Consider the following 25,617-nt stretch of genomic DNA (forward strand, 5'->3'; position numbering starts at 1 on the left):
GTTTATTCATTGTCTAATTGACACTCTTAAAACTTAAAGGGCCCCCTATCTTCTAACACATTTTAGTGGAAACTCAGCTGATCAGGCAGTCCTCCCCACCTCCTCCCGTACTGGGGATTGAACGCAGGACCTTGCACTTGTGAGGCAGTCGCTGTGCTATTGAGCTAAATCCCCGGTCCTTGCAGTCTTATTTTTGACAATATAGTCTAGAAGAAACGGGTTCCAAGGACAGTTTGGTTTTCTGTACAGCATCTCTATTGACTTACCTTGTGAGCACTGGCAAGTTTCAGAATTTTTCTCTAAAAATACGGTAATGCCTTCACTGTGAAATTTTTTTGAGAAAGTCGTATCAGTTTGAAATTTCAGCATTACAGTGAATTACCTGTGGAAAACTGCGTTCTCATTCCTAGGAAATGAAGAACTGCACCTTCTTTGTAGACTCACTTCTGTTCACAAAAGCAGAACATGAGCTTTAGTTAAACATGAGTGGAATTCTAGTGTTATTTTGTGATTTTGGCAAATGATTTAATTTCTTCATGCCTAAGTTTTTTCATGTGTAAAACGGGAATAACTACCTACTTCTAGGATTCTTGGGAGGATTAAATTAGTAAATATGAAATGCATAGCATAGTATTTTGTATATAGTACTGCTCAGTAAATTCTGTGAGGATAATGTTGAACACTTTTTGAAACTTTCAAAAAATGAAATGATGTTAATATGAAGAAACCCATCCATGTGTTTAATGTCAGTATACTTTTTGTTGACAAAATTATAATTCTTCAAAAACTAGCATGAATTTGTTGAACTGCAAAGCTCCTATCTGTCGAGGGCTGAGGTTCCTTTATATTTTCTCCCCATTTTACCATAAAAATTTTTCAAACACAGGTTGAAAGAATTAAGTCAACAGCTATGTATCTTACACCTAGATTCTACAATTAATATTTGCCGTGTATTTTATCACACATCTATTGCTCTCTCCATCAGTTCATCTCGATTTGTCTCAAATTAAGTTCCAGTCAGTATATTTTAAATATTTTAGCATGTATCCTATTTTCTAGTGTCCAATTTTTTTGGAGGGCTGAAGGGTAAAATTATATACAGTGAAATGCATAAGCCTTAAGTGTACCTTTTGTAAAATTGCATGGTAGTTCTTTTGTTGTTTTTTTGGTACTGGGGATTGAACTCCGGACCTTGCGCTTGCAAGGGAGGCAGCAGAACCACTGAGCTAAATCCCTGGGCCAGCATAGTAATTTTTATCTTTTTTTTTTGAGACAAGGTAATTCGGGCTGGCTTTGAACTCAGTATGTAGCCCAGGCTGGCCTTGAACACCAGGTGATCCTCATGCCACCGCCTCTGAGTGCTGGGATTACAGGCTTGTGTTACCATGCCCAGCAAAATTGCATAGTTTTTAAAGGAAGTCTAAGAAGTATTCTCAGAATATTTTTGAGAGAGTATTTCCATTAAGGCATTTCGAAGACTTTTTATTGTCCGAGGGTGTAGGAATAGAGAAGGCTAAACCACTAAAGCAAATATCAGTTAAGGACTGGTTTTTGGCAGTAATTCCTTTTGAATTCTTAGAGAAAATAGCATACCTGAAGTTCTCTTATGTGTGTTTAGGAACCACTACTCTCTAATTGAAACCAGTGCAACAGTAGCAAAAATAAATATAGAAGAAATTGGAGACACAATGTGGTGGTTGAAGATGCAAATATGAATGGTACATAAATTCCCAGAGATATGTGGACATTTTTATTTGCTTATATAGAGCACTATATGATTATATGTGTACATTGCATATCTTTCCTCATTTGTTGGAATTCTTGACAGTAAGTACAAGCATTTTGTAGTGAGAGGAACGTAAAGATCCCATCTATAGTATTCTTTTTTTTTTTTCCTTAGAGGACATTGAAACACTATCATTTTTAAAGACTGGAGCTGGGTGCAGTGGTGCACCGCTGTAATCCCAACATTCAGCAGGCTGAGCCAGGAGGCTCACCACAAGTTTGAGGCCAGCCTGACTACATAGTTCAACGCCAGTCTGAACTACATAGCAAGACCCTGTCTCAAAAAACTTAAATAAATAAATAAATATAAATAAAAATAAAAGACTGAAAATGCTTTGGCACAAATGCAGTGTCTACATATACCAAATTAGCAATGATTAATGGTAACAGTTTCATTCCAACTGTGTGATACCTTACAGTTCAGGGGGAAAAGTGCATGTGTTTTAGTAGACAAATTACTTATTGCTGCCTGTATTTACATATTTCTTATCTCCTCTCCCCCTTTTTTATATCATTAGAAATACCACAAGTAGATGACCACCCAAATATCCTATTTACAACAAGCTTCTGTTTAAACTTGAAGGGTTTGTAGCAGAGTTCCTTTGGAAGATTGGGTCATGCTGAAAGACGAAGCAATACTTGGTAGTGCATGGTAGGCTAGCATTACTTAGCGTTTAGGATTTTAGGCATTTACTCTGGGATAGAGATGTTTCATTTCAGCTATAATTTATTTGTTTTTTTGTTTTTTGGTGTCAGGGATCGAACTCGGGTCCTTGCACTTGCGCAGCAGGCAGCAAAACCACTGAGCTAAATCCCCGGCCCATTTCAGCTATAATTTAAGCAGAGAATAATTTCAGCCAAATATTTATGAGATGTATTAGTTTTCTTAGGGGTGAGTGGATATTTGGTAATACTATTAACTACTTTCAGTATCTTACATCATCATGTTCATGTGTTTGTTGTTTTTCAATACTATTAATTCCAATAATCTTTTTCTTTTCTTTTTTTTTTTTTTAGTACCAGGGATTGAACTCAGGACCTGTGCTTGCGAGGCAGGCACTATGCCACTGAGCTAAATCCCCATCTCTCCAATAATAATTTTATATGTCTAATTTTCGGAGTAAACTTCCCAAAACAGTGTAGTATGGCTACCACAGGAGTCGTTTCCCTTACACATATATGTTGATGGGGTTTTTTTTTGTTGTTTGGTTGGATTGTTACTGTTTCTTCTGTTGTTTTTTCCCTGGTACCAGGGATGGATTCAAGATCTTGAGCTTGCCTGGCAGGCACAGCCCTTGTTGTTACTGTTTTTGAGATATGGTCTCACTATGTAGTTTAGGCTGTCCTTGACTTCACTAGCCAAGACTGGCTTCTTTTAACTCCTAGTGATCCTCCTGCCTCAGCCTCCACAAGCATGTGCCACCAGGCCTGGCTTTAATGCTTTTTGTTTTGAAATATTTTGATTCATATCAGTCTTAATGATCAGAGATAAAGGGAAATTGTGATAAACTTGAATAGGAACAATTTGTTTTACAGTAATTGACAAATTATGTTTTGTACAGTCATCTCTTTTTTTGTCACATTTTTGGGCTTGTTTTTTGGTTTTGCCTCACTTGGGGCTTAAGCAGGGTAAGTGTTCGTAAAATGTAAAAGAAATTAAAAGAGATGGGGTTTCAAGTTAGAATAATCTACCCCATAGATGTCCAGATTTTATTTCCCAGTCCTCCCTTATGAAGAAAATTAATTGGACCTACAGTAATACCTTGCCTATGAGTTCCTAAAAACGTGATGGAAAGTTATTTTATATTAAAAGGACCAGGAGGTGTCATATTTTGAAAACTTGTAATTATTTTGGTAAAACATTTTCTTACTTGCATTCTTGTAGATACTTTCATATACTGGGGATTTGTCCACCATGGCACAACTTTTTAAAAATTAAGACTAAGGAGCAACATATTTTTCTAGGATCTGCCTATTAAATAGCTCTCTAGTTTAAAAAGTTAGGGTTTGGTAAAAGTAACCTTTAACTTTCTAATTGATAACCCACCTTTACTATAGAGTATGTCTTTTTTAATGATCTTTTTACTGTATCAAAGATTAAAACCAAAATTCTGAAATTAAGGATTGTGAATGTGGCTATTAGTTTTCCAACATGGGAAAGAATATTGGTTCATCGTCTTTCAATTAAATTAGTAGTAGATAATTTTGACTGTATATGATTAAAATGTGTTTTCATGCAGAATTTAGTTCTTTCTAATCTGTATTTACTGAACTTTATTTTTTTAGGATAGTTTTAGATTTACAGAAAAATTACAAAAGTAGTACTGAGAGGGTGGGGATTTAGCTCAGTGGTTCCGGCGCTTGCAGCGCAAGCGCAAGGTCCTGAGTTCAATCCCCGGTACCAAAACAAAACAAAAGTAGTACTAAGAGTTCTGATGTATTCCTGCACCTAATTTCTCTTACGGTTAACATCCTATATTAGTGTGGCACACCTCCCCCCCCCCCTCCCTCCCCCTCTCCCTCCCCCTCCCTCCCTCTCTCTCCCAGCATTTAACCCAGGGTATAGGGCATGCTAAGCAAGCACTCTGCCACTAAGCTATATCTCCAGTTCTTTTAATTTTTAATTTCATTTTATTTTGAGACAGAATCTTGCTAGGTCATCCAGGTTGGCCTTGAACTTGTGATCCGCCTGCCTTAGCCTTCTGAGTACCTGGAATTATAGGCATATAGGACCAGCCATTTGTTCGAATTAGTGAACTGATACTGATACATAATTATTAACTGAAGTCCAATGATTTATTCAGATTACTTAGTTTTTACCTATTTTCTATTCAAGAATCCTGTCCATTATATTTAGCCAGGCCTCCTTAGACCCCCTTTGTTTTGAGGGTTTTGTTTTGTTTTGGTACTGGGGATTAAGCCCAAGGCCTTCACACTGAGCTACCCCCAACCTCTTTTATTTTATTATTATTTTATTTATTTATTTATTTATTTTGGGAGACAGGGTCTCACTGTGTAGTTCAGACTGGCCTTGAACTCACTATGTAGCCCAGGCTGGCCTCAAACTAGCAGCAGTCCTCCTGCCCCAGCCTCCCAAGTGCTGGGATTACAGGCATGTGCCTCCTCCCCCGGCTCCTTTTATTTTTAATTTTAATTTAATTTTATTTTTTTGAGACAAAGTCTCACTATGTAGTTAGGGCTGGTCCTGAACTCATTATGTAGCCTAGGCTGGCCTCAAATCACAGCAATCCTGACTCGCCCTCCCAAGTGCTGGTGTACAGGTGTATGTCTGCACATCCAGCTTTATTTTATTTTTTGAGACAGGATCTCCTAAGTCACTAAGTTGCCCAGGCTGGGTTTGAACTTGTGGAACTTCCTGCCTGAGCCTCCCAGAGTGCCAGCTGGGATTACAGGCATGCACCACCATGCCCAGCTAATTATTTTTGGATTGATAAATTACTCAAAAATGGGTTTAAAGTTACAGTATTCTATAGATTGTTTGCTGATTATTTTCCTCCATATGTTGTAGTAGTCTATCCATTTTAAACTTTCTATTCTTCCACTAGGAAATCCATGAAGTCCAGAAGTAGAAGTCCTGCATATTCAAGACACTCATCTTCCCATAGTAAAAAGAAGAGATCCGGGTCACGCAGTCGTCATTCCAGTATCTCACCTGTCAGACTTCCATTGAATTCCAGCCTGGGAGCTGAACTCAGTAGAAAAAAGAAGGAAAGAGCTGCTGCTGCAGCAGCAGCAAAAATGGATGGAAAGGAGTCCAAGGGGTCACCTATATTTTTGCCTAAAAAAGAGAATAGTTCAGTGGAGGCTAAGGATTCAGGCTTGGAGTCTAAAAAGTTACCCAAAAGTGTAAAATTGGAAAAATGTTCCCCAGATACTGAACTGCTGAATGTAACACATTCAAACACAGAGGTCAAAAATTCTTTAGATACAGGGAAAGTAAAGTTGGATGAGAACTCTGAGAAGCACCCTATTATGAAAGATTTGAAAGTACAGGGAACAAAAGACTCTAAACCCATAACACTGAAAGAGGAGATTGTTGCTCCAAAGGAGCCAGAGATACCAGAAAAGGAGACCCCTCCACCTCTCCCCACAGTTACTTCACCCCCTTTACCAACTACCACCCCTCCCCCTCAGACACCCCCATTACCACCTTTACCTCCACTACCAGCTGTTCCACAGCAACCACCTCTGCCTCCTCCCCAACCAGCATTCAGTCAGGTTCCTGCTCCCAGTACTTCAGCTTTGCCCCCTTCTACTCACCCAAGGACATCTACTCTATCCTCTCAGGCAAATTCTCAGCCCCCTGTACAGATTTCTGTGAAGACTCAAGTATCTGTAACAGCTGCTATTCCACACCTGAAAACTTCAACGTTGCCTCCTCTGCCTCTCCCACCCTTGTTACTTGGAGACGATGACATAGATAGGTAAGTCTCATAGTTAACTAGAAAAAATTAACCCTCTTGATCTAAGTGTATTTTCTGTTTTTATTTGGTTTTTGGGGGTTTTTTTGGTACTGGGGATTGAACTTGGGTCCTTGCTCTTGCGCAGCTATTTTCTGTTTTTAAACTTTGTCAAACTACTTTAATGCATGTCTTTCCAAAATGCTCTTATGAATAGGAAGTGCCTTTGATGTTGATCTTTGCTTTTAAGTGAAAAAGACCACATTCATGACATTACTTAGGAAGAAAGAATTAGAATTTGAGGCCTAGACAACCCATTGTATCATGTTTATTTATTGATAAGGCTAGCTTTAATTTTAACTATTGTCTCCTTATTTACGTATTTACTTATTTATTTTTTTTGAAACAGTCTTGCTGTGTAGTTCAGGCTAGTCTTGAATTTGTAACAGTCTTACTGGCTTCAGCTTCCGAAGTGCTGGGATTACAGGCATGTCGAACCATGCCTGGCTGTGTTTTTATTTTGATTTTTTTGAGACAAGAGTTGCACTATGTAGCTCAGGCTAGCCTTTTTTTTTTTTTTTTTTTTTTTAACTTTTATTCAGAAGTTACATATTGTCAGTACACCCTTTTTAAATAAGTAGGATATGGGAAGAAAAAAATACTTCTTAAACTTTATCTATTTTAAATGTGTGAATTTTTTCTCTTAATATGCTTGGGTAAAATTAATCTTTGAAAGGAAGTAAAAATCAAATCTACTTCAAAACATTTTTTAAAAAATTATAAATGAGTAAAATCATAAGACTTTGGACATATACAACCACAGTTAAAAAAAAGCCTTTTTTTTTTTCATATACATCATTAAGTTACTTCAAGTGCGATGGAAAGCTATAGCACTTCTTTCTGGACCAGTTCACATTCACTTTGAAACCCACTTCTGTCTTCTTCTGACCCTAAACATTAAAGTACATCTGTGCATTAAATCCCTGCGTATTTCACATGAAGTAGAAAACAGTCAAATATGTTCTAGTGCTCAATGTAAACATTTTAACTATTACTTACTAATATTCCTTAAAGGTACTTAGGAGTGTGTGTCACATATTCAAAGTTAACCTTAAGAATAGCACCATAACCAAAAAACAAAAACAAAAACACATAAAAATGCTTTTCTCCCAAAGCCCTTAGGTTTCCTTCAGAAGTTGAGAAGCTACCACTGTCAGCCATACTTTTACAGTCACAGGCCCATTCTTTTTCTGATGAAACTAAATCTAAGCCAAAACACTGCATCTGTACACAAAAGTCTCAGCAGTATGGACAAAAAGAAAAATTGGTAATTGGATAACCAGTCAGTCCATGACAACTTAGTTCAGTCCAAAGAACGAGAACAGTTCTATAAATGAAGCCTAAACTGTCAAAGACTGGTTTACAAAAGGAATTTATGTACGTATAAATGTATTTCGTATTTATTTATGGATTTTTGGTACCTTTTTGCAGATGATAGTAACATGCAGTTATAACCCTGAGAACAGATACAAAGCTGAGAGGCTTAGGAAGAAGTTAAAATAAATTAATGGGTATGACAACTATCACCATTTCTTAAAACTTAGGGATGCATGTACAAGGCATCCCATGAATTTTTTCAGGTGAACAGTTGAGATAATTACACTGAATCAGCCTGCCTATTGTCCACTTAACAAGAGCACTGAGAAGAAAAGCATCATTATTTGGCCATGTGATAACAGGGCTCTCTAAACCATCAAAGGACAGGCAGGCATCCTGCCTATCTCAGCCGGAAATGTCCAAAAGCACCTTCCCTATGTCAGAGTAAGAATCAAAGGTACCTCCTACCATGTCAAATGAAATAGCTAACTCAAAGGTAGGAACACTTAGGATCATTCTCTAACACTGATACCAGAGTCAGATGCTTTTCCTACCTGCCACCTCAAGGAAAAAGGAAAAAAGGGTTAACTTTGTCTAAAACCAAACACAGTTAGGGCTAATAAATAACTTAATGGTGCAATACTGTAACTTACTCTTTAACTGGAAAATATGTAAACCATTTCAGGCACAAACAAGCTAGGAATGGCCACTTATACTGTTCAGAGTAGCGTAAGCTATCAAGTAAAAGTACTTACTGTATTTGGCTCAAAAATAAGTGTACTATAGGTACTTGGGGTGATAAAAAGTTTCACTTTAACTGGATTCCTAAATTATTTTACCACAAAACATGACAGTTTCTTCTCACATTGAGACTAGAGGCCACTAATAAAGATATACTTAGTTACCCCAGCAAAGAACACTTAAAATTGCACCTGGCAGCAGTAAGTGAAAATAAAAAGATGGAAAATGGCATTGAACTATTTTCCTATGCAGGTAAGGTTTGCAATTGCACTCTTAGTAAAACTCAACTCTATAATTTTAATACAGATGGGGGAATCTATATACACTTACACACTCTTTTAGCCCTGTATTACCCTATTTAACAACACAATTTCCCTAAATCTAAGGCACACAAACTCCTCCATTTCAGAGTAAGATTATGGAAGAGCAAAATTTTGGTTAAATCACAGTGAAAGTCAGGAGACTTTGGACAGAAGACAAAATGATATAGCATCTTGTTAGTGCACAATATGAAAGTAAATGCTACAGCTGACTCTGCTCTGGCCTTCGAGCTTTGAATATGCACTCAAGCATTGAAAATAATTTACTAACATTTTATAAATTCAAGTTTATAATATAAAAGTCATCATGTTTTCCTTAAAAAGAAAAGACCAATGGCATTTGGGAAGAAAACTGGAAACCATTTCAATGAAAATGACCAAATCTGGTAAATGCAATGTCCTCAAGTAGCCAGGGAAGGGGTACAGGCAGGGAGTGGTAGGTACCTTGATCAGGCTAGCCTTAAACTCACTATGTAGTCTAGGCTGGCCTCAAACTCATGGCAAGCCTCCTGGCTCAGCCTCCCAAGTGCTGGGATATCAGGTATGTTTTTATTTTGAAAAATTTAATATTATAGAAAAATTAATGGAATAATATTAACATTCCTGTATACTGTACTACATTAGGTTCTCCAGTTAATTAACTTTGGTGGAGGAGGGGAGGTTGAGATAGGGTCTCCCCATGTAGTCCAGGCTGGCCTTGAATTTGAGGTCCTCTTGTCTCACTCTCCCTAGTGCTGAGATTACAGGTTTGCCCCATGTTTGACTGATTGTTAACATTTTGCCACGTGTGTATTTTGGGTTTGTTTGTTTGTTTGTTTGTTGTTTTTGTGGTGCTGGGGATTTAACCCAGAACTTTGGGCATACTAAGCAGTCAACTCTACTTCTTAGCTATATCCCTAGCTCTTTTATTTATTTTATTTGTATTGAGGACTAAACTCAGGACCTTGCACATTCTAGGCAGGTACTCTTTAACACTCAGCCCTCCCAGTCCTTTTAAGACAGGGTCTCCTTAAATTGTCCAGGCTGGCATAGAATTCATAGTCAGCCTCCCAAGTAGCCAGAATTATAGGTGGGCCCTGTCCCAACTTTGTTTTCAATGCAGATATGGTGATATTTCTAATATTTTGCATGTCTTTCCTACATAATCACCGTATCTTCACCACCCTGAAAAATTTAATATTGAGTTAATAACGTAATATTAATAGTCGTAGCAATAACATAATGTTGATAATATTTAAATAGCGACAGCAGTCTCTAAAATGTTTTCTCTTCTTTTTGAAATGAGATCTTACTGTGTTGCCTGACTGGCCTTAACACCCTTCTGCCATACCTTCCAGGTAGCTGGGAAGCACCTGCCTGGCTTTCCAAAAGTGTTGGTTCTTTTGCCAGTATTGATGATTGAACCCAGGACCTTTGCCCTGAGCTACATTCCCCATCCCTTTTTTAATTTTTTATTTTGAGGCAGCATCTTCCTAAGTTACCAAATTTCCCGGGCTGTGCTTGAAATTATAATCCTGCCTCAGCCTCCAAGGATGCTGGATTATAGGCATGTACCACCGTGCCTGGATTCAAAGTATCTTATAGCTGGGTTGTTTGGTGATGGTTGTTTCAGATCTAGAGTTCAAACTAGATTTCTTTTTTTTTTTTGAGACAGAGTCTCGCTGGCCTTGAACTCACTATGTAGACCAGGCAGGCCTTGAACTTGTGGCAGTCCTCCTGCCTGAGCCTTCCGAGTGCTGGGACTACAGGTGTGTATCACCACACCTGGTTTCAAACTAGATTTTGAAAAGGGCTGCTTTTTAAAAATTTTTAATTACCCAGCCAGGCCTGGTGGTACTCGCCTGTAGTCCCAGCACTTAGGAGGCTGAGGCAGGAGGATTGCAATATTGTAGAATATTTGCTAGTGAGAAAATAATTCACATTGAGATTAGAAAAGCTTTAATTTTAATGAGTCCTTTGAATTTTGAAAATGGAAATGATTATGAATCACGAATCTGATTTTATGGAAGGCAAAAATAGGAAAATATTTATTTCATTTATTGGTCTAGGTAGGCAAGACCACCAAACATGAGTTAGCAATAACATGTCACAGCAGTGTTTGTGTTACTGTTTTTTCTGTTGAGATAGTGACCTATTTTATGGGAGATAAGTTGCATTTACTGTAACAAACTTTTCGTTAGAAGCATGAAATAAGTGTCACTGATCTTGCATCCCACCCAACTCTTAAAACTGGTACTTTATACATGCCATCAGTAATTTGAATGTTGGCTCATTTTAACCCTGAGGTCTGTGGTCCTGTAAAAGGGTTAAACAGGTGCAGTAAATGGAAGAAAAGAGAGGTGTTTGTTTGCCTGTGGTGCTGGGATTGACAGGCATGGTGCATGCAGTGCAAGCCCTTTATTGCCGAGCTACATCCCCACCCCCACCTTTTTTTGTTTACGATGGAACCCAGGCATGGCATACCACTGAGCTACATCTCCAGCCCTTTTTATTTTTTTATCTTGAGCTAGGGTCATCCTTAATTGCCCTGTCTAACCTCAAATTTGTGGTCCTCCTGCCTCAGCTTCCAGAGTAGCTAGAGCTATAGGAATACAGCATCACATCCAGCTCTAGAATGCTTTAAAAGAATGGCTTGATGTCTGGGGAGGAAGCTCAGTGGTAGAGCATCTGTCTACCATGCATGAACTTCCATTCCCACCAGAAAAAGAAATAAAGGAAGAGGGCCAGAGATTTAGCTCAGTGGTTCCGCCTGCCTCGCAAGCGCAAGGTCCTGAGTTTGATCCCCAGTACCAAAAAAAGAAAAGAAAAGAAAGAAAGGCAAGCAGACAGGTGAGCCAGCCATAGTAGCCAATCTGATTTTAAAGAAAAGTTCCAAATACAGTACTCTTTCTAATAGTAATAGGTACTTATGAATTCTGTTACATCCTAAGAACTGCAAAAGAGAGGAAAAGGACTTTTTTATATAGAAACGTGTGGTTAAGGTATACAGTGTGCTCTTTCACTGTAATAGAGACTAAACCTAGGGCCTTAGCATTGGATATATTACATCCTCAGACCTTTCTTATTTTAAGGCGGAGTCTCTAGCCAGGTGTGGTGCATGCCTGTACTCCCATCATGTGGGAGGCTGAGGCAGAAGGATCACCATGAATTCAAGGTCAGCATAGGCTACATAATGAATTCAAGGTCAGCCTGAACTACATAGCAAGACCCTGTCTCAAAAAAAAAAAAGACAGGGTCTCTCTAAGTTAGCCAGCCTAGGGCAAATTGTGTTCCTCCTGTCTCAGAATCCCAGAGTGCTGGAATCATAGATCAGTATGGCTAAGAATCTTGATTTTGAAATGTTGACTCAGTTAACCAATTCCACTTGTAACTACTGAACATACCGTGTCAGATTAGTGTATAGATTTCTTTTATGTATATGTGTTACCGGGGATTGAACAAGGCAGGACCTTCTCATGAGCTGCATTCCCACACCTTTTAATTTTGAGACAGTCTCCTTAAATTGCCTATGCTGAGTTTGAACTTGTCATCCTCCTGCTTCAGCTTCCCAGAGTGCTGGGATTACAGGTATGCGCCGCCATGCCCAGGTCAAAGTGTGGGTATCTGTAGATGAAATGATTTTGGTGATGGAAGGCATGTAAGGATTCTGTCTTCCAGAATGGGTAGGAGCTACACTGAGACCATTCAATATGTGTGGGGGGGACTGTCTTTTAAGAGTTTATGAGCCTTGGGTGGTAGTGACTGAGGCAGAAGGATCACAAATTGAAAGAATATCCTGGGCAAGGTAACAAGACCTTGTCTCATAATTTAAAATAAAGGGCCGGGGATTTAGCTCAGTGGTTCCGGCGCTTGCGAGGCAGATGCAACACTACTGAGCTAAATCCCTGGCCCAAAAATAATTTTTCAAAGGGGAGTGGAGATACAGCTCAGAGCAAGGACCTGGTTTCAATCCCCAGTACTACCAAAAAAAGAGAGGCTGTAGTAGTGCTTGTCTGTGGTACCAGCTTTCAGGAGGCTGAGACGGAAGGATTACAAATTGGGGTCTATAGTGAGAGTTCAAGGCTGGCCTGTATTACATCTTGAGATGCTATCTCAAAAAAAACAAAACAAAACCCCAAAACAAAAAGAGTGTGTATGAGAAAATGAAGTGAACAAAACTGTATTTGGTGCACCTTAATTCTGATTCTGAAAATATATGTTGATTTCTTCATCTAATGTAACTATGTTTAAATGTGTGATTTGTATCAGATTTTTTCATATTTAAATTTTTTTTTTTTTTGGTACCGCGGATCGAACTCTGGCTCTTACACTTTTCGGGGCAGGCTGCTGAACCACTGAACTAAATCCCCGGCCCTCATATTTAAATTTTTTGGTTTTTCGTTTTTTTTTTGGTACTGGGGATGATCGAACTTGGGACCTTGCACTTGCAACGCAGGCGCCGGAACCACTGAGCTAAATCCCCGGCCCCTTTCATATTTAAATTTTTAAAGGTAGAAAAATGGAAATGAAATTTTCTTCCATTATCAATTTCATTTTTCATTTTACATTGAAGATGTTTTCTTTTTCTTTATTTTACTTTTTGGTGCTACTATATCCATGCATCAGCTCTTCCTATCTTTGAAATGAAAAATAATTTTTATGTAAAGAACTTTTGCTGAAAGACATGTTAAAGTTACATAAGAAACATACAGTGTTCCTTTCTACTTTATCCTTTTTATTGCCTAAAGTATCTTAAAGAATACAGGATGCAATCAGTAAATATTGGTTACTTGAATAAATAAAACTTCTGAAGGAGCCCGGGTCAGGGTTCCTTGAAATAATAGTGAGCATGTAGTTGAAAAAATAGTTGACACATAAATGACATAAAGCTTATAATAGAAGATTTGTCTTCTTCAGTTAAGAGTCCTTTTGAAGGGCCGGGCTTTAGCTCAGTGGCACCGAGCCTACCTCAAAAGCCTAAGGTCCTGAGTTCAATCCCTGGTATTGGAGGGGGGGGGTCCTTTTGGGAAAATAATGAAATTTAACTTTGATTTATTTTGGGTAGGAGTATCAAATGCAGAGGTCAGCTTGGTTGATATTTCAAAGCCCTTTTTCATTTGTGGTCTACGATTCTTGAACAAGCATTTGCCTCAACAAGCAAAGGTTGCCAAACCACCCCTCTTTGTTTTTTTTTTTTTGTACCGGAGATCGAACTCTGGTCCTTGTGCTTGTGAGGCAGGTGGCAGAATCACTGAGCTAAATCCTTGGCCCCATCTTTATTTTCTTCATGACATGGCTGTTAATAGAAATCTTCCTGCTCTAAAGGGATCATCTGTATACTTTCCTTAGCTATTTTTTTTCTTAGCTATTTTCATTAACCACGAGGCATTTATTTATTTATTTTTTCATTTTTGTGGTACAGAGAATTAAACCCAGAACCTTTGCCCTGAACTTCATCACAAGCCCCCCCACCCTTTTTTCCTTCAGTACCAGGGATGGATCTGAGGACCTTGCACTTGCCAGGCAAGCATGGTGCCACTGAGCTGCATCCCTGGCCTTCTAAGCCCTTTTTTTTTGGTACCAGGGATCGAACTTGGGTCCTTGCGCAGCAGGCAGCAAAACCACTGAGCTAAATCCCCGGCCCAGCCCTTTTTTATTTTGAGGCAAGATGTTGCTGAGTTGTCCAAGCTGGGCTCTTCCTGCCTAGATCTCCAAACCTCCCAGGGTGCTGAGATTATAGGCATATGCCACCACATCTGGCAAAATCTTTTCTTTAGCACTATTTTTCTAATGGCTTTTTTTTTTTTTTTTTTGGTACTGGACCTTGCGCTTGCAAGGCTGGCAGCAGAACCACTGAGCTAAATCCTCGGCCCCAATGGCTTTTTTTTGAGACTGGGTCTCACCATGTAGTTTAGGCTGGCCTAGCACTCCTGTTGCTTGCACTGACCTTGAACTTACAGGGAGCCTCCTGCCTCAACCTCCTCAGCACTGGGATTATAGGTGTGTCCCACCACACCCAATTCTATTGGTTTTTTTATCTGGGGTTTACCAGACTTCATTGTTGCCTGTATTCTTTTTTTTTTTTGATAGGGGGAATCAACTCAGGGACCTTGTGCTTGTGAGGGAGGCAGCGGCACCACTGAGCTAAATCCCGGGCCCATCCAGCTGTATTCTTAAATATTTTCTCTAAAAATATTAGGCTCTCTAGGGGCCAGGGATTTAGCTCAGTGGTTTCGCCGCCTGCTGCGCAAGCACAAGGACCTAAGTTCGATCCCTGGTACAAAAAACAAAAACAAAACAAAATATTAAGCTCTCTATAGAAAATAAAGGATCTATATGAGCATTCAGATTTGATTTCATATTTTACTGGAACAGTGCTTGCTTCTCCTTTTTTGGGGGGGGGCAGGGGGGGCAGGTGGAGTAACTGGGGATTGAATCCAGGGCCTTCACACTGTTTTAAGACAGGATCTCACTAAGTTGCACAGGCTGGTGTCAAACTTGGTGTCCTCCTGCCTCAGCCTCCCAAGTAGCTGGGACTCTAGGAACAGGCTTTTATCTCTTAATTTTTAATACAAGTGTGTAAATATCAATGAAATAACTTTTAAAATAAACTACCTCAGGGGCCGGGGATTTAGCTCAGTGGTTTTGCCGCCTGCTTCGCAAGTGCAAGGACCTGAGTTCGATCCCCGGTACCAAAAAATAAAAATAAAAAGAAATAATAAACTACTTCAAGCGTAAGGAGAAATGTGATCATATTTACAATAATTTATACTATTAAAACTTGAAAATGGGGCCAGGGATGTAGCTCAGTGGCACCACACCTGCCTGGCAAGCACAAGATCCTAAGTTCGATTCCTGGTACCAGGAAAAAAAAACTTGGGCTAGGGTTGAAACTCAGTGCTGTAGCACTTGGCTAGCATGCAAGTCTGTGGGTTCTGTCCCCATAGACAACCACCAAAAAAAAAAACTTCAAAGTTATCCATCAAGAAATTAAATTTCTTTTTAAATGATTAAATATATAAGTTCTATGTTCTACAAGTGAAGACTTATTGTAAGTACATTGTACCTACAGATGAATCCCATTATTATAAGTTCCAAGATACCAACCAGATTCTAAGATTTGGACAGGACTCTGGCAACCTTTTTTAAAAATGGCAAAAGTATGGCTGGGGATTTAGCTCATTGGCACTACACCTGCCTCACAAGTACAAGGTACTGAGTTCGAGCCTCAGTACCACACACACAAAAAAGTATGCAACCTAATTACCACATGTGAACCTGTGTATAGGTGTAAATGGGAAACCAGGAACTACTGATGCCGATAAGGTGTACATCAGCATTTCCTGGTACTGAATCTTCAAGTAATGACTGACATAATTCAAGTAATGATGGTATCTCCTTCCTTAGCTTAGGTTAGACCCTGTCTGCATCTATCACGTCTTGGTCACTAGGTAAAGCTATATGTTTCTTAGTGCCTTACACTAAAGAATAATGGCAATTGTTAAACATAGTGTTATGGTCACCGTTAAATTTTCAAGGTTTTTCATACATTGGAATTTGTTGAAATAGGATTTGACCTCTATTGAAATTGTGTGCCCTTAACTTGTACATATCCTGTCAAATATTTGTTCCTTCTTGAAATAAGCATACAATAATTGTAGTTTTTTAGAAGGAATGTATAAACTTTGGAGGAACAAATCCTAAATACAAAACAGACTGAACTTAACTTGAGTAACATTCATGAGGCAGTTTGGATACTTGGATTTTTCTTTTTCTTCTAGTGAAGCAGAATCAAGAAAATCTGTTGCTGAATCATGAGGCATTAAAGCTTATAAAGAATATTCTGACATTTGAGAAATTAAGAATTTTTCTTCCCTAAATATTTTTAAAAATTTATATTGCATACTAACTCAAGAGTTTTCTGGTAATAGATCTTGTTCTGGGCTAGAAAAATGTGAGTACAGATTATGATGTTCATCTCTGCCAGTAACTCAATAGGAAGTTTCAGGTGATCATTTTGTCCTCCATTGATTTCTCCTGTTCTGGTTAATGTGGTACAAACTAACCTAGATTCTGTTGTTCTGTCCGATTTACGAGGGTTTAAAATGATAAAAACTAGTGAGAAGTATAGCTCTTGAGATTGTGTCCTTACGTTTTGATTAAATGACATCCATCATGGTAAAAAAAAATTAGAATTTTACACACAAAGGGCAGCAGTATGGTTTAAAAAGATACATTGCAAGGAATGGATCTGTTCCTTATGATTCTAGGATTAATACAAAGCATCTATTTTCTTATTACCACCTATCAGAAAAAGAGGACCTTGGAGGAGTGATTAGGATTCTGAGATCCTTTTCAACCTTCTAAAAGTGGAAAGAGTAGAGTTTTATTTGTAGGCATGAACTAGGGCCTGCACTATGATGTCTTATCTTTTCTGAGGGCATACATAGCACATTCTCATAAATTGTTATGGTTGAAAACAATTGGATCCAAAAATTTACTTTTCTGATTTATTCCACAAAAGCTATCCTCCCCCTCGCCCACATATTGACTATTGTAATTTGACAGTTATCGTATGAGCCTACTGATACCAGCTGCCTTAATGATTCTGAAGTAGTTGCTTGGACTCTTTCTCCTTAGATTATTTATTTATTTATTTATTTATTGGTACTGGGGATCGAACTCGGGTCCTTGCGCACAAGTGGCAAAACCACTGAGCTAAATCCCTGGCCCTATTCCACTTTTAAGAAAAGAATACTTTAGTACAAAGGGTGATTGAAATATGCAGTGATTTTTTTTTTTTTTTTTTTTGAGCTAGGGTCTCACTGTGTAGTTCAGGCTGGCCTTGAACTCACTGTGTAGCCCTGGATGGCCTTGTACTTGTGACATTTTTCTTGCCTCAGCCTCCTGAGTGCTAAGATTACAGGCGTGTGCTACCATGGCTAAACATTTAAAGTTTTAAAAAATTTCCTACACCAAAAGACACATTGTTATTAATCCCACTCAAAGTACTCCCCCCTCTTTGAAGACACTTATCCTCTTATTCTTGGCCACTTTGTGAAGCAGATCTGGAAATTTTCTTTCATGAAAATCTCTGTATGATGAGATCAAAAATATGGTGAATGCTGCCTTCTACAGAAAGGCAGGCTTATAAAAACATTACAGTGAGTCTTTATCTTGTCACTGAGTCAGCCACCTGTGACTTATCTCTTCCCCAAAGTCAAAATGACCATGATATGTAAAGTTTGAATTCATTCTGTACATTGAGGAAATCATGGCAGTGCACCAAAGACACAAAAGAGGACTTCCAGAACTGCTGCAGAAAATTGCAAGAACAATTGGATAAATGTGTTTGAAGCGTGTGGAAAGAGTGTTTTGAGGGGGATAGGTGTCAGTGTGTCTTTTACTATAATAATTTGTTTTGGTTTTGTTCTGTGTTTCCTTTTTTTTTTTTGGTGCCAGGGATCGAACTCAGGTCCTTTGCGCTTGCGCAGCAGGCGGCGAAACCACTGAGTTAAATCCCCGGCCAATGTTCTGTTCTTTTTTGAGAGTCTTGCTATGTAGTTCAGGCTGGCCTTGAACTCACTGTGATCTCTTGCTTCAGCCTCCCAAGTGCTGGGATTGTAGGCATGTACCACCAAAACTGGCACTGTAAACATTCATTGTATGGTTCTGTCACATTTCATATATTTTTCACTAGTTTTTGATTTCCAACTTAGGTATATTTGCATATGTGTGTGTATGTATGTGTATGTGTGGTACTGAGGACTGAACTCAGGGCCTTTGCACTGAGTTTCGTTCTCAGCCCATTACATCTTTTATTTTTATTTATTTATTTTGGTACTGGGGGTCAAACTCAGGACCTTGTGCTTGCAAGGCAGGCGCAGTGCCACTGAGCTAAATTCCCAGCCCCCTACATTTTTTTTTTTTTTTTTTAGGTACCGGTGATCAAACTTGGGACGTTGTGGTTGCGAGGCAGGCAGTGGAACCATTGAGCTAAATCCCTGGTCTACATTTTTTATTTTGAGACAGGGATCACTAAGTTGTGCGAGCTAGGTTCAACTTGGGATCCTTCTGCCTCAGCCTCCCAAGTAGCTGGGATTATATATGTGCAGCTGTAGAAGGATCACAAGTTGGAGCCCCAGCCTGGGCAACTTAGTGGCTAGTGAGCCCCTATCTCAAAGTTTCTTTTTTCCACATTTTCCCCACATATTCAGTAATACAGTAGTGCTAAGTTGTTTAGCTCTTTTATTATTTAAATCTTTGTTGGCTACAGTATAGAGTAGATGCCGGCATATTGGCACACTCTTATAATACCTGCACTCAGGAGGCTAAGATAGGAGTCCAAGGCCAGCCTGGGCTACATAGTGAGTTCAAGGGCAGCTTAAACTACATAGTGAGACGTTTCAAAAATTACTTCATATACTTAATCCAGGTAGAATTTCATGAAAGACATTAAAAGTTTGATAAAAGAAGAATAAGTAATATCCCAATTTTTAAACTTTCTTTTTTTATTGTAGTTTTTTTCTTAAAATCTTTATAATCCTTTACACATTATAATCTTCCTTATAAAGTTGTATTTGTGTATCCTTTAAGTAATTGCAATGTTTTTTCTTCTCTTCACCTCTATTTAGTCCAAAAGAAACTCTTCCTTCAAAACCTGTAAAGAAAGAGAAGGAACAGAGGACACGCCATTTACTCACAGACCTTCCTCTCCCACCTGAGCTCCCTGGTGGGGATCCATCTCCCCCAGACTCTCCAGAGCCAAAGGCAATTACACCACCTCAGCAACCATTTAAAAAGAGACCAAAGTGAGTTTTTGGAGAGATCTATTCTTCATTACAGCTTTCCCTCTTACTTTTGGACTAAGTCTCGTATGTTTCTTCCAGTCTATACCAGTAAAATCATAGAAATTTTGTCCTATCAAGTGTATGTTTTGTTTTTATGACCAAAAGCCTTTCTAGGAAGTCCTGTTCGTCTGTACCTGCAGATACCTAGCTAGCTCTGGTTTCGTTTTGTTTTTAAAGAAGTTGAGTATTTTATTTATGTCTTATTATGCTGCAAAGCTGTTGCTTCTGTGTATAAAAACAGCCCCAACCAATGCAGTCTGTTGTAAAATTAAGAAAGTTGTTGTTCATCTGACATTGTGCAACTGACATAGTCCTCCACCCCCAGTGGAGGGAATTTTTCCAAGGGGAAGATCATTTTAAGTATTTCCACCCAAATCCAGGGAGAAATGTAAGTTATGACATGGTATAAGGCTTATGATAACATTGTTATCCTTGAGTTACATAATTTTTATAACTAGTTTTTACCATGGATAATTTCATGAATTCTGAATATCAGTACAGCCTGCTAGGTGTGGTGGCGCACACCCATGATCCCAGCACTTGGGAGGCTGAGGCAGGAGGATCACTGGGAATTCAAGGCCAGCCTGAACTACATAGTGAGACCCTGGCTCAAATCCCACCCCCCCAAAAATAAAACCCTACAGCCTAATCTAAAAATCATAAGTGTGGAGCCGGTGCGGTGATGCATACCTATAATCCCAGCCCTTAGGAGGGTGAGGCAGGAGAATTACCACAAGTTGGAAGCCAGCCCATGCTACATAGTGAGTTCAAGGCCAGTCTGAACCACTGAGCAAAATCCTGTCTCAAAAATAAAAATCATAAGGTATATATAAAAAAGATGCACATTGTGTTTATGTACATTCACTGGGGAGTTAAGGGGTGCTTCTGTCTAGGAGCAGTGTTGAGAGCCATATCTTTTCCATTGATACAGTATTGCTAAAAGTTGTCATCTCAAGTCTTCTGTCCACCCCCAATTGCATACACTTCTGGAAGAAATCAGTTCACACTAGTTTATTTTGGGTGCCATTTCACCCCTCAGTTGATTTCACCTATGTCTCATAATCTTCTTTGCTCATGAGCTCAACTAGTTCTGAAGGGTCACTCTCTATCATCTTGGTCAGCCAGCCATCTTCCTAACAAGATTTGTTGAAAAGCCCTTGATTTTCTGCAAGTGCTTCATTAATTTCATTACTACTCCTGACAGAGGAAAACAGAGTTCACTGGCAGCTTTCATACTTTCCAAAGCACCAAACTCGTCATGCTTTTTCAGTTTTGTCCCCCCTTTGGGCAGACTACAGTAAATAACACCGTTCATAGCTTCCTGTGCAAAGTTGCTGATTCCCACTGTTCACTACATTTTTTGTTGTAATCCATTCGTGTTTCTCTGAATTTATGCACTCTGAGCAGACCCAGTGCAGTTGCACTGGGCAGGGTGTGGAGGGCACTGAGGCTTCGAGTTGGCTGTAGGCTGCAGTGTGCATACTTCCAGCCACTTGTAGTGCAGCTTTTTTAGAGACAGGGTCTTGCTGTGTAGTCCAGGCTGACCTCAAACTCATAACATCCTCCTCCATGAGCCTCCCTCAGCAAGTGCTGTGATTACAGGTGTGTGCCCCTATGCCTGGCTTAACTTTTAGCATTTTTCTGTTAATAATAAAAATAGTTACCACTTAATAGAGCCTATGTTATTGCCGGAGATCTTTTTTTTTATGGTAAGCCTTGAATGTAGAGATTCTTTGCCTCTTACAGTTGAAGCCAGTACTCAAGAGAGGTCAGAAGTAAGCAGCAAATCTGTTATTCAATTGTTTTAGCCATGGCGAGACTGTTTATTTTATAGTTTTATTTCTGCCTTTTCAATAATAAAACACCTGGAAAATATAGGAACCAGTGAAATCATCATTAAAAAACTGTTTTGGGGGCTGGGGATTTAGGTCAGTGGTTTCACCGCCTACTGTGCAAGCGCAAGGACCCAAGTTCGATCCCCGGTACCAAAAAAAAAAAAAAAAAAACAACTGTTTTTGTTCTTAGAATTTGTTGTCCTCGCTATGGAGAAAGACGACAAACAGAAACCGACTGGGGGAAACGCTGTGTGGACAAGTTTGACATTATTGGGATTATTGGAGAGGGAACGTATGGTCAGGTATATAAAGCCAAGGACAAAGATACAGGTAAATATTTTGCCCAACATGGCCTTGAACTTATGATTGCTATTTGTTAGAGAATAGGAGAAAACTTGAATATAAAATGAACTTTTAAAATTACTGGTATAATTTAATCTGCCATTTTTAGGTAGGCCTAACTGAATATTGAGTTACTAACTCTCCAAGCCTTAAAAAAAAATCAGAGACAAGGAAGGGAACATAGAACCTGGGTTGTAGCTCAGTGGTAGAGTGCTTACCATGTACGTGTCCTGAATTCAATCCCCAGCACCAAAAGGAAAAGGGAACAATAGGAAGGGCATAGAAAACTGACTTATGATGGGGACTGAAAAATGCTAATTGATAATAATGATTTGAATTTGTTTTGACAGGAGAACTAGTAGCTCTGAAGAAAGTGAGACTAGACAATGAGAAAGAGGGCTTCCCAATCACAGCCATACGTGAGATCAAAATTCTTCGTCAGCTAATCCACCGAAGTGTTGTTAACATGAAGGAAATTGTCACAGATAAACAAGATGCACTGGATTTCAAGAAGGACAAAGGTACTAGCAAAGAATCATAGTGCTTGCTTCGGCAGCACATGTACTAAAACTAGCAAAGAATCATATTTCCACAGGGTAGATTGGTACAATTTTATTTTCTTAGCTTGTTTGGCTATGTGAATTTTTATTTTTATTTTTTTAATTTTTAATTTTAATTTTTTGGTACCGGGGATCGAACTTAGGTCTTTGCACTTGCACAGCAGGCGGCGAAACCACTGAGCTAAATCCCCAGTCCTAACTATGTGAATTTTTATTTGAATCCAGGGCCTTTGCACTAAGCTACATTTTCAACTCCTTTTTTTTTTTTTTTTTTTTTTTTTTTGGAGATAGGGTCTTGCTAAGTTACTAAGTTTGCCAAGTTGTGTGCAAACTTCACAACTTTCTGCCTCAGCCTCCCAGAGTGCTGGGATTATAGGTGTGTACTACCATGTGCAGCTTCTACGTGATATTTTTATGTGTGGGGTTTTTTGTTGTTGTTTTTTCCTTTTTTTTTTTTTTTTTGATACGAGGAATTGAACTTGGACTTCTGCTTGCCAGGCAGGCACTGCACCACTGAGTTACATCCCCAGCATATGTGAGGTTTTTAACAGGTTGTATTAAAGCCGTAACTTTTTTTTGTAATCTATACCAGACTTAATGCTGGAAGATTACTTTTATGCTGAATAGTACTCATTTTCTCAAATGTCTATTCTTCATCAGTATACTCGTTTTACCTTTAAAATTTGTATTGGATAGATAGGATCTGCTGTAACTTGTAGTAAAACCAGCAGCTAAACACTGTAAGATTATCTTCTAATCAACCTTTCCTAGTTTTTTGTTTTGTTTTTCATTTTTTGAGTTTTGTTTGGTCTTTCTGTTTTGTGTTTATGTGTGAGAATCCATCCTAAGGCCTTTCATGTGCTAAGCACATGCTCTTAACACTGAGCTAAATTCTCAAGTCCTAGTTTTGTGTGGGTGTGTGTTTTGTTTGTTTGTTCTTTAGGAGACAGAGTCTCACTGTGTAGTTCAGGCTGGCCTGGAACTTACTATGTGCCCCAGGCTGGCCCAGAGTTTGCAGCAATCCTCCTGCCTCAGCCTCTCGGGATTACAGGCATGTATCACCATGCCTGGGTTAGGTCCTCTAGGTTTTAGGAGGGGTTATCTTTTCTTTTTAAAAAAATTACACAACAATGATGGAAATTAAAACCCAGATTAGTGAGACTTAGGCTGGAGGATCACAAGTGTGAGCCCACCATGGGCTCGGAGACTAAGCAAGACCCTGTCTGAAATAAAAGGGCTGGAACAGTATGCTCAGTGCAGAGACCTAGGTTCAATCCCCAGGACTAAAGATACAATGGAATATTCAGACTAATCAGTTACTGTTATTTTTACATCATCCCTTCTAGTTATTCTCCGTATACATCCATATTTCTATACTGATAGAGTTTAGAATTCAAAGCAGGTATTCCCAGAAAGTTTTTTTATCAGGTCATATGGTTTGATTTCATAGAGTTGTAACTTTTGTTTCTATTTAAGATAGAAGCACGTTTTCATACTTAACTCTTGAAGTAATTTATACATGACATCATCTTATAACAAATCTGAAAAAGGTTTAGATGTGGGCAATTGAAGATAGAGTCAAGGTGTCTGTGAATATAGTCTGGAGTTTTCAAAAATAATGAATATAAAAGAAAAAAGATAATAGGTAAAGTTAAACTGGACTTGTTTACTGAGCCTTAAGGATGGTGACACTAGAAGAATAGCAACCCTAATTTGATAGTTTTAAAGCAAATAAAAGGAAATTCTGGTTATAGAACAGTATATAGGTAAATTAGTAAAGGTTAGATCCGAACAGAGTTAAGAATATTAGGTATATTCCTTGGTGTATATAATCTTTCTGATTATACAGTAATACATAACTAGTTTATGTAAGGATGCAGGAGAAAATGTTAATTGGTTGGTTTTGGAGAGGGCCTTTTCATCCATGCCATTCTGTACTATAAATCATTTACCGTGTGTAATTCATCTTTTAAAAATCACAAGAGCTGGGCATGGTGGCGCATGCCTGTAATCTCAGCACTCAGAGGGCTGAGACTGGAGGATCACCGTGAGTTCAAGGCCAGTCTGGGCTGCATAGTGAAACCTGAAACCCTGTCTCCAAAAAAAAAAAATCACAATAAATAAATGGATGAATGAAAATCACAATAAGTAAATGGATAATGAATGTGATGCATGGAAAATATTGTAGAAAAATTGAAATTCTAGAAGAGGAGATTTTTAAAAATGGCAATCACTTCCCTCCCACTCCATCCCAGTACCATCATTTGGAGAAAACCACTGTAGTATTAACATTTTTTCTTTTTTTGGTACCGGGGATTGAACTCGGGTCCTTGTGCTTGTAATATTAACATTTTGATGTATTTGCTTCTAGTACTTTATATATGTATAGTACTTTTTAAGATAACTGAGATCCAAGTATATTTAGTGCCATGTAACTTGTTACAAATAATTTCTCATGAAAATATTTTTATGACATAAAGATACATGAAGCCAAATTTATTTTACCAGTCCCTATTGAGTAGTTAGTTGCTAGCTCTTAAAAATATAATCCTGATGTGCAAATGGATGCATGTAGTCCCAGGTAGTCAGTAGGATCACTGAGCCTAGGAGTTTGAGCCATAGTAGGCATAATAGCAGGATCCTGTCTCAAAAACAAACAAAACACAGTAGCATCCTTTGAGCCATCTTTGAGTATAAATCTTTGTGTTACGACTTTTTTAGTTTTATTTTGGTAGTAGGGATTGAACCCAGGGTCTCACGAATGCTAAACATGTTCTATACCACTGAGCTATAGTCCCAGCCTGATTTATTTTCTTATATAGCTTCTTAGACATAGAATTACTTAAAGAGGTTTTTGTATTTAATGTCAGATTGCTTTGATTGCTTTTAAGAAATATGGTAGCAATTTATTTATTTAATTTTTTTGGTACTCAGGATCGAACTCGGGTCCTTGCGCTTGCGGGGCAGGCGGCGGAACCACTGAGCTAAATCCCCGGCCCTAGCAATTTATGTCCCATCAGTGTCCTCCATAACACTGTCTTGCACCAGTGACATTGTGGTCAGTGATGACCACGTCCACAACACTGTATGCTGTCTAGCCTAGGTGTAGAGTAGGCTGTCCTGGACAGTAAAATTACCTAAAAATGCATTTCCCAAGAGTTAAGTGATGTGTGATTGTGTATATTTTGAAAAAATTGTCACCTAGCTAGATAGGTGAAATATGGTGTTACTTTGGATTACATTCCACATATTACTTCTTGGTTGGTTGGATGGTTGGTTGATTTTGTGGTAGTGGGGATTGAACCCAGATCCTTTGCACTAAGCTACATCAACAGTCCTTTTTATTTTTTCATTTTGAGATAGGGTCTTGCTAAGTTTTCAAGTGGCCCCGGCTGGGCCCAAACTGG

General features: G+C 38.7%; 1 protein-coding gene across 12 annotated transcripts in view; it reads left to right on the top strand.

The window, feature by feature from the left end:
- Cdk12 (cyclin dependent kinase 12) overlaps positions 1–25,617 on the top strand; it is an 81,649-nt gene that overhangs the window by 10,729 nt on the left and 45,303 nt on the right. For 11 of the 12 annotated variants that reach the window (XR_002387579.2, XR_002387581.2, XR_002387585.2 and 8 more), the window contains exons 2-5: positions 5,352–6,230; positions 19,258–19,434; positions 21,499–21,638; positions 22,001–22,171. Coding sequence is in view for 3 of the 12 variants with exons in the window: in XM_004859501.3 (XP_004859558.1) it covers positions 5,352–6,230; positions 19,258–19,434; positions 21,499–21,638; positions 22,001–22,171 (1,367 nt within the window). In the remaining 9 variants the exon portion in view is untranslated. The remainder of the gene's footprint in view (positions 1–5,351; positions 6,231–19,257; positions 19,435–21,498; positions 21,639–22,000; positions 22,172–25,617) is intronic. The other variant, XM_021239910.2, reaches the window with a different exon arrangement.

This window comes from Heterocephalus glaber, unplaced genomic scaffold (assembly GCF_053883595.1).
Source record: "Heterocephalus glaber isolate CG9 unplaced genomic scaffold, H.glaber_assembly_v1.0 deba00001773, whole genome shotgun sequence".
NCBI lineage: Eukaryota > Metazoa > Chordata > Mammalia > Rodentia > Bathyergidae > Heterocephalus > Heterocephalus glaber.